A 19153-nucleotide genomic window follows, 5' to 3' on the forward strand; every position below is an offset into this window, starting at 1 on the left:
TACCATGAAACCCAGATTACGCTACACTATTTTTAGTGAAAGTTTTACTGCACTGAAATGTGACATAAATAAAATAACTACTAGTTTGCACATAACTTAGTCAGAGTCTATACTATAGACCATACTATAGTTCAAAACTATGACAGCCATAGGTCTGAACTCTCCAAAAAGCCAAGATGACTGTGATAGCAAGCGACACAAATTTAAAAGGAGGAAGTACTTTCTGCCAGCTGGGGGAGGTGAAAAAGAAGGGAGAGTATCAACTTCCCTGGCATCCAAATATCACTTCCTTGTATTTATCTGCTCAGCTCTTAAGCAGACCATTCTGAGGATATCATTCTTAACTGACTTTAAAACCGTGTTTAACAAATAGGGTGCACAAATCCCATGTAGAAGAGTCAATCTGGTGTGTGTCACATTTGAGGATTTCATGTTAGAGGATGCACATTTAAGCCTTATCTCAGGGGAATAAGTGGAAAGCAGAAAAACTTGTTTGGTGTGGGTTGAATCATGCTGTTTGTCATTCTGATAATTAGTACAAACATATTATAACAATATCTATACAGAATCCCAGCACTGAGCATCAGCAGCAGAACTTCACTGTTTCAAACCACAGAGAGCAAGGTATATCCATTATAACTTTCCTCATACATATTTAATAAAGGTGCACATTATTTAGAATATTAAACTCAAGTCAACGCATCCTTAAACAAAATGTCTTTCATGGCACTACTTCTAAACAGTAACTGGAGTAAACAATGAACTCATAAAACTTATAGCACAGGAATAAAACAAACATATCCTGGTGTTCACTTTTAGATTACTTCTCACAATAGGTGTAATTAAAATACACAGTAAATCTACAGGAACTTGGTACTGAAATAACACATCTTGATCTTCTGGTAAATGTGAATCTTTTACCTTTAAACAAAGACAAAGAGATCCAGACAGAACCTCCTTATTTAGTATAGCTTTGATAAGCTGTTTCAACTACTCTCACTATTCCTAATGGAGGTACACTGTAATACTGGGAATGGAACTGCAATATAGGAAGCTACTTCCTAGTGCTATTATCAGCTCCCATCAGATAGATTTAAGATGAAGCCATGTACCTTACACGTGTTGTTACCGGTATTCAAAAGATACAACTGTACTATACAGATCATCAACAAGTATTTGCTCTTCTAAATCACTCAAGAGTCAGATATCCATAAAGAGGTATTCTGATCAGCTTGATTTTATTGAAATGAATCATTTGCCTTTTATTCTTTAGGAAAGGCTGCTAATATTAACTGAATTAATCACCACAGACTGTTCTGAGCACACGCACTTCCCATTAAATGGGAGCAGGTGCTGTTCAATACTTCGGAGGATCAGAGATCACTGGGGACTGGCTAAGTAAACAGCTACAGAGCTGGAAGGCTCGTCTGTTAACTGATTCACTGTCTGCTGTTTGGTTTTGTCAATTTAATGGACATGGGGATTTTTCTGCAAAAAGTCCTAATCTAAGGTGAACTTTCCTTTTCAGTGTCACCTGTGAATATCTTAGTGTTCAAGAGAAAGAATATACAAGCCACATCTTTTACCCTTCATTAATATCTTGCCAACAACAGTAAATACTTTGCCAACTCAATTATAAAAACAGACCCATATACTTAACAGTAAAGTAACATGACAGTAAATTAGAGCCTTCCTATCTTCTTTCAAACATTATTTCAGATAAAGATAACACCGGGGGGCTGGGGGGGGGAACAAAACAATCAAAACCAAACAAAATCACAAAACAATACAAAGACATAAAAATCATTCTCTGTTCGCAATGCAATCTACTGCACTCATTGTTTTCGAAGCAGAATTTGAGTAACATTAACATAACTGAATAAAGAATTTAAATTAAAATCAGATGTTATTACTGGCATCTTCTTAAAAATTCAATTTTTCAAGGTTTTGTGATTCAGATAGCTTATCATTAAAATGTAACACAACTCTGCTCTGTGTCAGTTTGCCCCAGTTTTTAAGATATAAGCCTAGAAATAAAAAAATCCTAGAAATATAAAGTCCTCTCATACTTCACCACGGACTTCATAAAATTCCTTTTTCTAGTAGAAACATGCTTTTTTTTTGCAAGATCAAATAAAACAAACACCTATTGTTCCCCACCCAGGTTAACAAGGTATTTTTCCTGCCCAAATACCTTAAATTACAAAGGAAATTATTGTAGCGATGTAATTTAACCATAAGCATATACACTTCCATTTTAAAAGTTCCATTTTTAAAGCAGTTTTAAAAGAACCCTATTACAGCATATTTGGTCACTGAAGTTCATACACAAAAGCTGAATACGAACGCCCACATTTTTAAACTGTCACAGCTCCATTTCTCCTTTCCAAGACATATACAAAGCCCAAACTCAAACCAGCTCCATTTCATACTGTTTCTGTAATCCGGCACAGCAATTACATCCATATTACAAAAGACAACAGGCTCCATAAATATAATCCACACCACTGCAGGAATTCGATACTGAAAACAAGTAATTGTATAGCATAATCAGTGCACGTATTTCTGAAGCAAGACAAATAGTACTCGGGACAGAAGTAAAAACGGAACAGGGTCACATCTGGCAATAGGAGGCACTAGCCTGCCTCCATTTCTTTTTGAAGAGACAAATTTTTTTTGAGAGCAAATCCAGCAGTCAATGTAGAAATGAAAAGGTCCTTCAGCAGGAGCCTACCTTCTGCAGTTATTTCCTTCCTGACTGAACTAATAAAAATAAGGGGTATTCACACTGAAAGTGGAGATCAGAAAGGTACAAACAAGCATCAAATCTGCGTACCTTATCTGTGACTGGAACAGAAGCATCTTGGCTACTTCTTCCTTTTCAGAACTTCTCAGGACCAGTTTTTAACAACCTTCTAATCTCATTTTTTCATCTGTCCATCCACTGCCTCCCTTTTAATTCCTTCTTTAAGCCTCTTTCGCACAATTTACCCTACTGAGGTAACTTCACTTAATAAGCAGATACCAAGAACCTTCTCTCTGTCCTAATCAAGAAATAGTTTGGAAAACCAATTTAACAGCAACATTTTAAGCACTATGCAGCTTGTTGCATTGGTGACAGCCACAGAAAAACTGCTACTGTAGTAAATAATTATTAGGTCTCTTTCCTAGTGACTTTTCATTATTACCAAATCAGAAATAATAGAGAGCCAAACAGTAAAAAAGTATTTGGCAGTACACTGGAGATGTAGTTCAAAATTCAATTGCAGATCAGCATAGTAAGTCACTATGATTCATAGTATTTCCCTTTCAAAATCCAGTTCTAACCAAAGAATCCCATAAAACTAACACCCCTTATTCCACATCGACCTCTAAGCACAAGAAAGTGGCACAGTCTTTTTCTCGCTTAAAGATGTGGAAACTCTCCTGTATTTTATGTCATTGCCACATCACATTCTTTATGTCCTATACTGAAAAAACAACTATTTGTATCTTCATTCTTCAGGGTGAAGCACTACCCATGCCTTTACTGAGTACTCATTTCACGAAGTCCTCAGAGAATTAAAATAGAAAAATATTAAACCATAAGTGATAAAACTCAGTAAATAATCAGTGTTCTAGGAACTGCCATAAAATGCTAAATAAATTCTGAGAAACAGCCTCAAATATTGAATAAAACACGAAATAATGACAAAACCACAGAACAGTTCCTTTTACACTGATTAAAACTGTTATGTCTTTTCTTATTACATTGACTATAAAACTGAAACCATCTAATTGCATATGGGAGTTCTAACTTTGGTTTTAACGTTATCAGCTTGATTAAAAACCCACTGAAAATTTACATTTCATATCCGGGGAGCCTTAATACTTTATATCCCAGCAAAACCATTTTCAAATCAGTGATTAAAGCATGCCTATTTGTAATCAAAAACACATCTGAATTTTGTGGTAGAAAAAAAGCAAGAGCAGTGCCTTTCCCCTAGGTATCTCTTTTTTATAATATTTCATCACACTAATGTGTAAAACCGTGCTTATCTTTTAAAAAGAAAATAAGTAAAAACAAAATAAAATTAATTAGTCATTTGCTTATCTGTGTCAGTAACTGAATTCAATGCATCTTTAACATATAATGGCAAATTAAAGAAACTAAAGACACTCTCCAGCTGGTCAGTTTTTCTGAAGATAATTATCTGCAAAACGAGTAAGAAAGAGTCCAAAAACAACTACATATCATTGCTGCAAAGAAGAACAACACTGTCATGAATGGTTTTTATTTGTAACTGTTGATCCCATAAGTCTCAGAAACATACCAAATATTTAAAATTTCAAAAGATCATTTATCAAAATATATTTGGCTAAGTATTGAATGTTCTTCTGTATCACACAATGATATGACAAAAACAGTCGCATATGCAGAAGATGAGTTGAGAAAGGCAGAGGAGAAACTTCGCTTAGCTGCTCAGGAAGAGACGTGCCCACATTACTACTTACTTTGCATTATTCCATTGGGCTGGAAATACTCATTTGATATGAACCTGTTACAATTGGAAAATGCGCTGCTGATAGTAAAATCTAAGTTTCGTTTTTTCATCACATACAGAGTCAAATTTTTAGGCCTCTCAAGAAAACATAGTAGCACAAACCCATAGTAAATACTTGAATCTCTAGCATTGCACAAACCAGTTCATTCACACAACAATCAAATGTATCAGCCAGTTCATAAACACAATCACTAGTAACAAGAGAACAATTTAAAAATAACTTCATGCTTTCTAAACTGCTATGGTTCTCAGCATCCATCTTTACGGTTGTCATCATCATTAATTTCATTTGTTCTACTTGCATTTTAAAAGCACACTGAGATACAATATACTACTATCTTAATAATCATAGTTTTCAGTAAGCCTATATAGTGTTTTGATTGATACGGAACTTTGTTGCTCATGATTTCTGCAAACAACTCACATCAAGGATTCCAAACTCGACAATAAACTAAAACATTAATTAAAATGTTTTTCACCATGTTGCAAAATAGTTTTCCCCATTTCAACAAACAACTGGAGAGATTACACAATACATTTTCCAGCACATCTGCATAGTCATCTCTGATTTCTGAATCTGGGTGACTTAGAAACAATTCATTTTAACAGCTGTAACTTGTAAACTAATAAGAGCTTTTTTGCAATAGAACAAATGTAATAGGTAAAGAACTCAAATGGAAACAAGTATATACACAGTAACAGCAGCATAATACTGAATAGCAGTAAGACTGGGCCACATCATCAGTAAATGCACAACTAATACACAAATACAGAAGTTAAATCAGGCATATAAAATCACGGAGAAAATACTGAATAAAGGTGTTTTTCTCAAGATGTAACTCAGGATTCCTAATATTAATGCAGGGTAACAGCATACGAAATGTAATTCAAATAAAGTAGTTGCAGTTGAAACAGTAAACTGTTTCCAGCCAGATTAATGTAATTGGATGAGCCGTGCTACCTTCTGTGTCAGCTAGTATTAAATACAGCTTTCCTGGAAATGTCTTAAGGTTTAAAGCCAAAAGACAAATTCAAGAACTGCACATTAAATCACCACATAACTTTTCTGAGCAGAAACAATGGTAAATATATGTTAAAGCAATGACAGCTATGAAAAGTGTTCTTCATATGCCAACACTGATTATGAAAGACTGCTGAAATATTAACAGTAAATCTTTCAGTGACACCTTTTTAAGATGTTGGAGATGCTTATACCACATAATATAGTTGATAAACCATAGGTCATACAAAGCCCTGAAGAAAACTGCACACATCAGAAAGCACCCCAAAAGATGACCTTCTTACACATCACTGTGCACGACTTCTACTTCATTGTTAACTTGCCATGCCAACTCTTTATTCTTCTAATTTCCTCATAAAACAGAAGTCAATAACAAGTGGAATACAGAAACTAACGCTGTTGAAGCAACTGAATGAATTGTAATTCTAAAGAGATAAAAGATTATGAATGAAAGTAACATAAGAAGATAGTCTAAACAAACTAAAAATGGAGCAAGTAAATTGTTAGGAACTTCCAGCAAATGAAGATAAAAAGAAATTGTCTTCAGGAAAAAGAAAAACAGAATCTCACGTCAAAAAATTGCTTATTGCATTAGCTTGTTTAGTGCAGAGAATATTGAAAGATAAAGGATCCACTTTAAGCAAAGCCTCCAACCCTTTACTTATGACAGAACACGTAGATTTTTATTCAGATTTTTCAAGCGCCCTCATAAGCTGACTACAAAATACAGCAACATCTCAAAAAAAAATTCTTGAAATGAGGTTAAACTGCATGCCATACTACTTTGAGATAATGGAAATCAACTGGAAATAAATGAAAAAATTGCAAAATGCTCTTGAAGAAATGCTTCAAAACTCATCACCAGAAATTAGAGATATGGAGAGCTGTAAGGCATTTTTGCTATGTACATGCAGCTGACTGAACAATTTGTGTACCTTTACAACACATGAAACATTGGTTTACATTGATTGCTTTAGGATGGATGAAGCCTGCAAATGTTCCATCCTTCCAAGAACAAGACAAAAAATGTATATAAGTTTAAAAATATGCACTCATTGCTCACTGCTTAAAAAAACAAAATATATAACCAGAACTGAAAAGACAGTGTTCCACAACAGACATACAATGAAATTAATTACTGAAAAGTCAGCTATAAATCTATTGAAATTATTAACAAGTTTGAGGGTACATAGTAGGGAGTATGAGGAATTAACAACCTAAGAAAGGACAGGAAGAAATGACATGATGAGCAGCTATGCTGTTTTCCTAACAGAGTAACTGGTACTAGTCTAAAAGTATTGCAGGCAACATCCAAACAACTGTCAGATTAACTCAGAGATACAGGAGCATGATGCTCTTCCCACAAATGAGCAGCAGTCAGCAACAAGTTAAGCCTCTTTTCCAATGACCCAAGGAAGAAAAAGAGTCATGAAAGCCACAAGTTTCAGGTTTGACTTACGGTCTGATTACATCTGCGTGATAAAAGTTTGAAATGCGAAGTACAAAGTACTGCAAATAGTCTATCAAGACCATAAGAAACATTTACATTTATAAGCTCTCTGTTAGAAATTCACCATTCTCAGTTTCCCAGCATCCAGTATAGATAAAATGACAGCAGGACTCCCACCTAAGGTCCGTATAAAGATGAAACGACAGCTCCTCTTTCAGAATTAAAACTCAAGATTGAAAATTGTGCTTGGAGCACTGATATTCCACTGTATCTCATTATTGAAAAAAAGCATGAATGTTGGCCATTCAGTCCTATCACCTTCAGTTGATTACACAGTTTCTCAAAAATTGCAAGGCATTTCACACAAATGATGTCACAATGTATTTGTAACACAGCCCACCATTACAGCCTTGCAGTAACAACCAGGCAGATAATGGAAAAACGTTCTACCTAAGAACCACTAAACACAAATACCACCAGCATCTCATCTTTAAGACTTCCTTTTAAACCTCTAAAAAAATTACTTCAGTTCAACTATTGAAATTTCAGTGAAACTAAATGACTAGCATGCACAGTCTGTCATTGGTTTTGTTTGCACCTACTAAAGGTGTTAACATAAAGAGCCAGTTCCTGGTTTTACAAGACTCCAATTCCAATCCCCTGACTAGATGTTTCTTCTAGTAAAAACTTCTTAGTTGCACGCAACAACCTTCTCAGGAATGCAGAAGATAAAGCTGAAACTCCTGGAATCGCACTCATATCTCTCAAGTGCTGGGCTAGTACCTGAGGAACCGCAACATTGTTCCTGGAAAGAGATAATCGTTGCACTCCCTGGCACCAGCACCAAAGTAAAACGTTTCTTTTAAGAAACCCATTTTAGAAAGAAGTTGCCCTTGTTCTTAGAGAGAGGTCAGGAAAAAACTACTTAATGTTAATGGCATCTCAAACTCAGGGAGAGTTTTAAAAAAAAATCTAGGTTATACAAATGAAATACTTGGGCAGGAATGAGAACAGGAAAAAGAACACAAAAGGCCTTCCAGCTTTTGGGAAACAAAGCAGCAATCAAGCTAAACCAAAACAAATAACAACCCCGAGTTCTTAGTCTCAACCTAAAGACTTAATAGACCACCACACCTCTTGCTTCAAGAAGATTTGAGTATCGTACCAAAGAGTCAGGATATCTCACAAAACTGCTTGGCTTGCCTCACATGGTGACATTTCTATTTAAGTTTCAAGGAACTGTACAGTCTACATTCCCCTCACATTACTTGTGAAGTAGAAAAATCCCAGGCATTTGGATTTTCCTGATAAGTTACTATTTATTTTCAAGAAACTCATTTTTCCTCTTTTAAACATGTCATCTTCTTAGACAGGAGATGTAACCAGATATTCCAGTTGGTTTTTTCCTCATTTTTATTAGAAAATGCTGAAGAACCTTTCAACACAAGTTCATCCTTTTCTGCCTCTCCTCCGGATAAATTTGTAACCCCTTCCTGACCATATTGCACAAATCTCAAATGTCATCATGTACTGCTTAGCAAATTCTCCAGATAATAAAAACCACAGACAGTAAAATAAAACTTTTAATGAGATTAATTCTAAACCATGTGAGAGCGAAGTTTTCACAATTCATAAATCCAAGTACTAATCTATATCCTTGTTCTACTAGATCCCAGTTTATAGCAGGCAAAGCTTATAAGCCTGAAAAGAGATCCCATTAAATTAAGAAATGACAAAACATCAGTAATTTTTGCTGATTTAAATAATGCAGTGCAGTAACTACAATCTACAGGTATAGTCAGGAAGCTCCAATGCAAAGTGGTAACTCAGGATATACTGCACAGAAACACACTGCACGGGCCGGGCAGGGTGAAAAATAGGAGACTGTCCTGTAGAGTTACCTTGAAGAATGCATTAGTGCTGCAGTGACACTGGAGCATCTGCAAGTCTCATCAGCTTTGCAATTAGCCCCTCTCTTAAAAAAAAAAAAAAAACAAAAACAAAAACCTTCTTCTCCGAAAAGTTCCTAATATACAATACTTGCTCTCAAGCACATTAATGAGTTTCACTGATCCTGTGAGACCTTTGCTCATAAAATGAACAAATATTGGTAAAATTAAATATATAGACAAGTACCTGCACTATTAGGATCTAACTAAAAGCAGTCTAAGGGGGATGAGGGAACCCATACTTGACTCTTGAGAACAAAATTGTTCTATCAGTCCTCCTTAATGAACCTTCATGTAGTTTTCCATTTACTAATCACAATTTTGAACTTATTTTCAGACAAAAACATAAAGCATGTTTCATTAAAATCCAGATAATGTATACAATATCTTATTTGCTGCTGCACTTAATTGCTTTGTACATTTTATAAACTAGAGCTTTAACTTTTAACTCTTCTTTCACCTTAGTATTTGACTTCTTTCCTGAATCTCACATTTACATTCCATCCTAAGACTTTTTAACAATTTCTACATCATTTTTCAAAAATCAGGCTCTAACCATTCCAAGAGCTGCAGTTTTCATCCGTTCCTTAGCCATCTCACTTCTCAATTACAACAATACCCTTTCCTCCAGTATTGAGAGATTATAATTTCACCTGCCTAGTTTCTTGAGTGTCATCTCTCCCTGCCTCTTTGCATCCTTCTCTATTGCATCAAACATGAGCCTCTAACCTCACTTGCGAGGGCACCACTGGCTGTTTCCAGGTCTCTTACCTCATTATACCAAAGGATTACTGTTTGCTTTTCATGAGACTCTGACACTCCCTTGTACATTTCAACAAGTATTTCCTGCATTCTCTTGGGTTGCTTATGTGCTAATCCCCTGCAAACATGACCAAGGTTCACCCCATATTACTACCCTTCGCTTGCTAGGCTTACCAAAAGAAACAGTTTAAGGTGCTACAGTTGAGATCACTGCCCCTCATGCTGAAGAATACTTGGGTTTGCACAGTTCTCTCACTGGGCGTGACCGGTAAATGACCCATCTTCTGCTGGAATTGAAAGTTAAGGGAATTGGGGATGGTCTTTATAGCCTGTGTTTGTGTAGAAGGTAGCACAACACAAGCCCACTGAGTGACTAATGGTTCCAGGCTCTGAAGAAATACAAACATAAAATACACCCCAACTACTGATTATTGATGTCAAATACCCTAAATATTCCTCTAATTGTGACTGACTTCATATAAATAGGAGGCAAATGCAGGACAATTAAATGTCAAACAGATAGCTACAACAGAAATAATTTATTAACTTACTATAGAAAAAAATGTGTTGGGCACTAGAAACATTATCATTTCCTTTACTGCAGAGAAAGCCAACTGTATCATAGCACAAATATTGTCTTCCATTCATACATATCAATTGTTTTCCTACTCACAGCCACAAGAAAACCCTATGTCACCTAGCACAAATGCTTATTTGGAAACATCGTTAGAGAAGTAAAACATTATTTACCTTCTTTGGAAGCCATGAAGCATCTAGGAGAAAAACAAAGTGTACAAGAATCACAGCACACATTCAGAGAAAACCCCCTTTATTACTCTGCCAACCAGAATTTACAAGTGACGTTTTCACATCCACATGAATTGGGCACCCATCATAAAACTGATCCACCAATCAAATGCTGTATTTCCAAAGGGTTTACAAAGCAGATAAAGATCCAAAAGGCACACCCATCTCCATCACTTCACTCACATCTGCTTCCCCCAAGTATGCCAAAACTAAGGCTGCCTCAATTCTCCAGTGCAACTGCCGTCATATTTCAGAAGTTCTTCAGTACTTAAACAACACTCCAAACTCCAATAAAGGACATGTCATTTCATTGCACAATGCTGAAAATATATTTACTTAATACAGAAACACAAAAAAGCATCTTGTACTATTTCTTGTGTACCAGCTAGTGAGAAGTGATCTGCAGGGTACCTGCCTTCTGAACAAACACTTGTAAGCATTACATAAATAGACACTATGATAAAATGGTAAACTTTCTTTTAGTATACAGTAGATTTTACCCATTCAAGGGGGATTTTAAATAGTTACTTCAAGTGGGCAGTCCAATCAAAGAGAAACAGGACAAGTTATTGGAATTTGCTGCTTTTTGTGTTTTACTTCTAACATTTTAAAACACCATATTGCACTTAGACATTAAAGAATGTTGAAAGAGTGTTGAAGTAGTCAACAAATGCAGCTACTGGTACAATATTAACTTGATTTAAAAAAACCCAAAGCAAATAAAACACCCCACTTTGTTCCAATTTTACAACACAACTAGTAGAGACAACAAATAAGCTTGCTTGCCCAAGACCACACAAGAGTTCCACAGTAAAGCCCAAGAAAAATTCAGGTCTTCCAATATTAGATTTTTACCTCACTGTAAGGCTGCACTTCTTTGAAAGATGTGAAAAGTAAAAAAACTATGTACAATGCCAGATGGCACTTCTAGCAGTCTACTCCCCTTTTTATTGTAAATGACAGTTTTGACTAAAAAAAAAAAAAAAAAAAAAAAAAAAAGGAAAAGTTATTAATGAATCTCACATGTAACTATTTCAAAATTTCAATACTATTGAAATAACAGAAAAAATATATACACCTGAAATTAAGCCCTTTCTTGTTCTTGTCACCCAGCAGGAAATACAATACTGCTGCCACTCTCCTCTTAGAATAGAAATTGTAGTGGAGAAAAACCAGCAACCCAGACTAACAAATTTATTGCAGATAATTCCATAAACAAAGTCAGTGTAGCGGGTCAGCATTTTAATGAAAACCAGAGGGTTTTCATTAGTATGATACTTATTTTTTTTGTCCTCCTCCCATCCAGCTGAAGCACTGACATGCATCTGAAGACAAACCTCTAAACTTTCTGCCAAGAGAGCACTGGGACTGAGGTACGTAAACTCACTAGGGGCAAAATGAAACAAGCTGATTGGAATCTGAGCTTTCACTGAACAATTTGTTCACCAACACAAGGGAAGAGCTGAACACATCTGGACTTTGGGGAATTCTTTTTCTACCAAGAAGAATTCAAATTGCTGAAAAAGTATGCACATGTGTGCTATGAACAATGAAAACTAATCTGAAATGTGTTAAAGAACCTCCCCTCTGGAAAAAAAAGAAAAAAAAAAAGCATGTTACTCAATTACTGGCTTTATCAAGCATGCTAAAAAACTGCTCTGCAAATGTAAGGACTGAAGTATTTAACTACTGTATTAATAACAGAGGGTCTCACCCAGAACAAGTCAGTATAAGAGCTAATTTAAATGCACAAATGAACTTTTAGACACTTTAGACTTCTTTCAGCATGTCTGTAACATCACTGACAACCCTACAGAAGCATTAACACAAACCTTCTGTCTTCCAGTATTTACTTGTGAACTGCTGAAAGCACAAATCATACCTACTTGGACACTCCTCACCAAGAACAGAAACCTGAAGACATAGACAACAGACTTTTCTCTACATATGTTTTTCTGTATTCCAAGTTCTGATGGATTTGTCATTCCAAAGCATCATTATCTTGACAGATACACTCTTTAAAGAAATCCTCTGCTTGGCTGACATGCAAGATCTTGCATCTCAAACAAACTCCTGCTAGTCTCACTCAGGAAATCGAACTGCCAGCTGCAGCATTTACAACCTTTGTAAAGGCAAGTCTCAGACTTTTTTCTACAAATAAGGATGCTACATACATTTTTCAAAAGATGGAAATATTTTTCCAGCATTCAACGTTTCCACACTAGTAAAGTCACATGTATGTTTGTACAAACTTCCTTGAAGAGCATCTACATTTCCCAGTACATATACAAGTGGAGTCATAAATAAAAACAGATGACATTTTAACAGATATCAGGTGATGAACATTTTTCAAAACTGAAAAAATACTTTCTAAACATGGGTACAAACACTTTTGCATTCTTAAATTATGTTCAACACCAAAACCAAACTGATAAAGTCTCAAGACAATGACTCACCCCTTCCTGGAAAAATCAGTAAAAGGTCAGATGTTTACGAACCAGACAATTGCTGGAAAAATACGGACAAACATTATTTCTAACTAAAACTCAATACAATTGTTTTCATTCCAGAGCCTGAACTAACTACACATTCAATAATCAACTACTTCATCCTTACATAACTTTCCATTTGGAAATCTCAGAGGTCTTTGCAAGGATGAGAAAAGCTGCACAATACCCCTTGTGAAAGACTGTAACCTTGCAGAGGTTAAACGTCCTGTCAAGGATCTCACCCACGACAGAGGACACGCATGGACATCCCATGCAGCTGGAAAACTCTAACTTCATACTTTAGCCACAATGCACATTCCTTGCACACATCTGCAGACCACAAAAGCAAGAACACTACATGAGAAGAGAATCGATAGAGTACTGCTTGCAGTCTTTGGTTAAGTTGAAAGAGAAATTTGGCAAAAAAGGAAAAATAAAATCGAGGTTTCATCTCATGAACACCTAAGAATTATATAAAAATATTGCCTTTTACACAGTATATGCTAGCACACTGGAAAAGAAGTTTATGAAAGATTAAGATTCAGAAGCACAGAAGAATTTCCACATGAGATATGGTTTGATATTTAAAATTATTTTCAATGCTTTTTTAACTTATACAGTCATATTAATTGGAGATGAAGGTTTCTCAGCGTCAAAGTGCTTTGAAAAGAAATTTTTATTTATCTAAAAAAAAAATCAATTTCTCTAATCTAGTGAAGTATGAGAAATTATTACAACAGAAACACGTTTAGCTACTTTCTGAAGTCAACTTTTTCATATTTACATTCTGTGGATGTTTTCCATATAATTAAATTGGGCAACTTTCAAGATTAGACAACACCACACAATTTACCTTCTTCTACAAAAAGAGCATATATGATTTTAAAACAAGAAGGAAACAATGTCTGAAACAATCATCGAAAGCATACGAAAAATTTTAACAGCTTTTGAAGAACTGATGCAACTGAAAATTATTTAATATTTTAGTAAATAAAATTTGAGTTCAGGCACAGAATGAATTTTGTTTAAGGAAAAATTAAAAAGAGCTCATCACCAAATAGACTTTGATCTTTCTTTGGTCAAAAGTAACTCATTTCTAAACCAGTACTCTACAGTGCCAGTGGTTTCTTAATTATAAAAGATAATGTGCTTCTGGCCCCAGGGAGCTCACAATAATAGTATCATTAAATCTTCTATAGTCTTTTTTTTTTTTTAATCATAAAATCTCAGTCCAAAAGCCCTCAGCAAAACTTCTGCTTTAAATATTTATCAAGAAGTGAGAAACAGATGGCTAGACTGGTTTCACAGACTGGAAATGTTCTGACACGGTATTCAAACTCTTTTTCTGTGAACTGCTATTAAAGGGTTCACAGAGGTTCAAATGACAAAACGTGCACCAAAAGTTGAAAAACATCCTGATTTTTTTAAAGAGAAAGCACAAACTCTTTCATTAATTTCCAAGGAAGCCACTTCAGAGCGTCAATCACAGTTTCACTTGCTTCCACTCATTAAGCCAAGAACTTCATTATCAACCATCCTCCAGTCTCCAACGCTCAGTGAGCCTTTAGTGTCTAAGCAAATGCACTACATATTCAACTGAACTGAACAAAATCCAAGACAATAATAACCAGACACAATTTGTTTAAAATCCTACCTTATTAATAATGTTATTTGTACACTTTATGTCCATCACAAAAAGAACTCCAGATGTACAGAAAACCAGACACTGAACAGATGCTTATGCTGAATAGATTCTTTAACATATCAGAATCCATCATTTTTATTTCTAAATATTTCAAATTACTAAACAAAAAAAGAAAAAATTTGTTCCATTGATCTATTCTATTGCCTCAGATACTGCAGTACAGTTTAACAGAAGTCAGAAAAGGGCACCTTATTAAGCAAGTATGCAAGTCTGCCCAGCACTTCAACGCACAAACCCTCTTACCACTCGTGAGGTGAGCAGAAGCACACTGCATTTGAAAAGAAGTTAAAACTCTGAAAACTGTATCCAAATAAACACCAACAATTTTCTCTTACTAATGAAGCACAGCAATGCTATTTTGTGATTATGTGCCCCCTTTAATCAGATTATAATTGTTTTACAAATATGACCTAGAAAAAGGTTAAATATTACAGACAGGAAAATTCAGCACACAGCAGTCAAATTCTGAGAAAATATAATTTCAACCCAATTACAGAAGGCTAGACTTCCCCATTCTCACTACTCTGTTCTACTCATTAAGAGAATATTATAATGCAAGGCATGATAATGCACACCATAAGGAATATGCTGCAGAGTGAACACAAAGATAAATGCACTAATGAAAAGTATTTGTGGAATAATACTTTCAAAATTGATCAAAATGTTTTTTTGTCATAAAAAAGCATACAAAAGGGAACACATTTCACAAAGCATAGAAAACATTGTAGAGTGAAACAGTTCTAATGACAGAACGGCTTAAATCAATCAACATTTATTTTACTATTACTAATTCACATTATGTCATACAATGTGATAGAAGGAAATAATTCATAATTGGAAGCAGTAACACAACACAGAGCATGCTGTTGAGCTGAGACATACTGAAAAGCAAAAAGGGCCTCTAACTATTTCACCTTACCCAAGACCACTTATGTTTTGGCCAATGCACATCCACTTCAGAGAATGGTGGTGTACTGACAAAAATAGTTGCTTGAAAAACAAAAAGCCCCGTAATCCATAAACAGAAATAGCAGCTACAGAATTTAAAGAATTAGAAAATACTGGCCCAAAGAAAATCTCTCCCTTGTCACGTCCCTGACATAACCATTTAATAAATAAGAGTAGCATATGCATTGCTTCAATACCAGAAAGAACAGCCACATTTAATAAATACCACATAAATACCAGACATGAGTTGCTTTACTAATCTTATAGTTTTTCTTCTGGCTCCTTATCTGTTTGTAAATTCATCCATGTACCCTTTTTACTCCAACAGAAATTGCATAAAGACTCCAGGAAAAAAAAAAAAAATTAGAACTGTGAATCAGCACCAAATACCAATAAATCAGCATGAAGATATACAATTTGAGAAGGCAGGATTAAGAAGATATTAAAACATATGATAGAAAATAATCAGATTTACCTCAGTGAATCAGCAAAGCCTACACACATATTTGCAGATGTTCTGAAAAACTATAACCTAGATACCAGTCTTAGTCCTGTAAAATCCCACTTTATGACCACAGGTGCAAGCACTAATGGGGGAGAGCTTTGGGCTCAATGAGGTCTCCAGAAAACCTGTGCGGAACAGCTCCCTACAGCTGGAGCTTCTCCACAGGTGAGCTGCCTGTGCCCCAGGCCAGCAGCAAACCCAGGGGGCTTGGGCTGCCCTCGGAACCTGCGCCCATACTCGGGACACAGAAAAATGAAGGAAAAGTTCCAGCAGGACACAAACACATCTAATACTTTATTCACTCCTTCTTTGGTGCCCTATCTTTGAAGTTCTCAAATACTGGTTTTCCTTGTGTTTTTAACTTAGGTTTAAGCTAATTTTTAATGAATTTGATTTTGTGCCAGACTTTTTAAAAATATTCTTTGACCAACACAAGTTGCTAAAACAAATGTTCAATACTCTTTTTGATCAATAAGAATAATATTTTTCCAACTAAGAAAACTGTTTGCTTTATAATCCTAATAGATATTTTTTAAAGTATTATTAGATTCAACAGAAAAAGTAACCCATGTAAAAACTGATATTGTCAGAGTCCAGTTGCATAGTTATGAACAGAGAATTTTATGCATAGTTACCTCATTAGTGCAGAGTTTCGGATATCTCCTGATATCACACAAGAAGTATATTAAATTTTGCTGAAATAAGAGTGTTGCAGCAAAACTTTCAGCTTAAAATTCTGATATTATTTCTTCAAAGTGAATTAGGAGAAAAAAAACAACATACAGTTGGTCTAGACAAAATTTTGCTAGTTTCATGACACTATAAAGAAAACGTCTGTCATTGAAAGGAAGTTTCATGTCAAAATCCACCTGTTTGTATATATTTCTTAAGCACACACCTTCTTTCTTAAGCACACACCTTCTTACAGAACTGAATACAAGACAGACTACCAAACATTAACTGTCATTTATAAGCTGAACAAATAAAAGAGGTTACCAAAATGAACAGAGATGAGTAAGCTAAAACTCTGTTTTCTAAAGCAATGCACACTTAAGTGCTTACAGAAGAAAATTCAGTGCTTGCCTAAAATGAAAACCCCCACTCTTCCAAAACACTGACATACAACCTCTCATCCAAAGTATGTACAAGTATGAGCTACAAAGACACACTTCTGCTGCCAAGAAAAATCATGGCTTTTGCTTATTCCTTACTGTTAATATTAGAAGCTTTATATTTCAGTTTTGTTACAGCAGCACTGTCAGACCTTCACAACTGTATTTTATCTGAATTCTCATCACACCTATAAATCCTAGTTAAGTACAAGGTACTGTACAAAACACTAAAGTAACCCCCAATATCTTGAACTCAGGCTTCTCCACGTGGCACACTTGATGCAATGCTATCACATTTTCATTTTGCATATCCAGACAGGACTTATTCAGGTGGCTTCAGGAGCTTCCCCGGCCCAAGTGCCACACGGCACACACACCCCAGCAATGCCCCCCCAGCTCACTCTGGCAACCAGCCGGCTCGCTGCTGGGCAGATCTTTGTTCCTCTAAAGGCTAATAGCCCTGCACTAGAAACTACTGATAAAGGCATTCAAGTCAAATTAAAAAAAAAAAAAGAGTGTAAGGTAAGAGCTCCTCAATAGTCTTCAAGCTGCACTGCTTAGCATTCTGTAAATTTTCTTCTGAATCCAAGTGTCTGTGTTTCACAGCGTTTGGTCTTTAAACGCAAATAAACGAAGGGCAGGCAGCATTTAAATCGGGCACGTTAAACCCTCCTTGGTACTACGATTTCTTTCGCTTAGGCTTTCCCACGATCAGTGTCAGCTCCAGTTATAGCTGCGGCAGTAGGAAATCTGACAGAAAATTAAAGCTCGCACAGCTGCCCGCGAGCAGACATCACTGTGCTCCCTCCCGCAGCCCCCCCGGGAGAAGCCCCTTCCCTCCCGCACCGCCCCCGGCACAGCCGAGAGACCGCCGGAGGGCGAGCGGAGGTTTAAGATGCAACGCGACACAGGCACACAGACACTGTCTGTCCCCGTGCTGCCAATTCTTCGTATTTAAAAAATACAATGCATATTAGCCAACGTTCCATGGTACTTTCAGAGACGGGGCTATGTAATAGCTGCTCCCAATTAGGGGCGACAGCTCAAGACGCTTTACTCGTCAGAGCAGTCCGGCGGTTTTCGGGTGAGGAGCAGCCCCGGGACCGCCTGGCACCACCGCCCACAGGGTGCCCGGTGCGGGCCGCGGCCGCTGCCCGAGCCGCGCCGGGACCCCGCCCCACGCCACCGCCAGGCAGGCCGCCGGCCCCAGCCGCCTCACCGAGAGCCCTCCCTCCTCTCGCCTCACAGAATGGCGGCGGGGGGCGGCGGGCGCACAAAGAAGCCCGACCTGCTGCGGCCGTTACCGGGCGAGGCGCCGCGCGCCCACTCCCCACCCCCTCCGGGCAGCGCCATGGCCGCGCAGGCGGCGCGCGCGCACCCGCCGCCGGGACGAGGCGCTCCCGACCCACCGCCCCGCCTCGGCTCCCCCTCCCCAGCACGGACACCGCCTCCCTCCGCCGCTCCCAGCGCCTCGCCCCCGCCCCAGCCCCCCACCCGACCCCCCTGCCCGGTGCCCGCCACCCCAACGCCGAACAAAGCGCCTCGGCGGCCGCCTCAGCTCCGGCCGCTCCGCGCCTCTCCCGGGGAAGCCGCCTCAGCAGACAAGGGAAGGCGGCGAATCCCAGACACAATGAGAGGCGAGCCGGGACTCACCCACAGCTCCGTGCCCCAGCTCATGGCTGCTCCGCGGGCAGCGCCGGCTCCAGCAGAGGCGACGGCGAGGACTAAGGGTCGGGCGGCGGCCGGAGAAGGGGTCCCGCCGGGAAGCGGCGGTGCCCTCGGTCACTGGGGAGAGGCGGCAAGGAACGACGTCGCTCGCAGCTCCGGCTCCGCCTGGCTCGAGGAGGGGGAGCCGCGGAGG

General features: G+C 37.7%; 1 protein-coding gene across 4 annotated transcripts in view; it reads right to left on the minus strand.

The window, feature by feature from the left end:
• The window catches only part of FNBP1L (formin binding protein 1 like), a 55300-nt gene extending 36147 nt beyond the window's left edge, over nt 1-19153 (minus strand). For 2 of the 4 annotated variants that reach the window (XM_082054014.1, XM_082054013.1), the window contains exon 1: nt 10477-10554. In XM_082054014.1, the coding sequence (XP_081910140.1) occupies nt 10477-10539 (63 nt within the window). In that variant the 5' untranslated portion in view covers nt 10540-10554. Of the gene's footprint in view, nt 1-10476; nt 10555-18945 lie in introns of those variants that run through there. The other 2 variants (XM_082054016.1, XM_082054015.1) reach the window with 2 other exon arrangements.

Source organism: Streptopelia decaocto (genome assembly GCF_964273445.1).
Source record: "Streptopelia decaocto genome assembly, chromosome: 5".
Classification (NCBI taxonomy): domain Eukaryota; kingdom Metazoa; phylum Chordata; class Aves; order Columbiformes; family Columbidae; genus Streptopelia; species Streptopelia decaocto.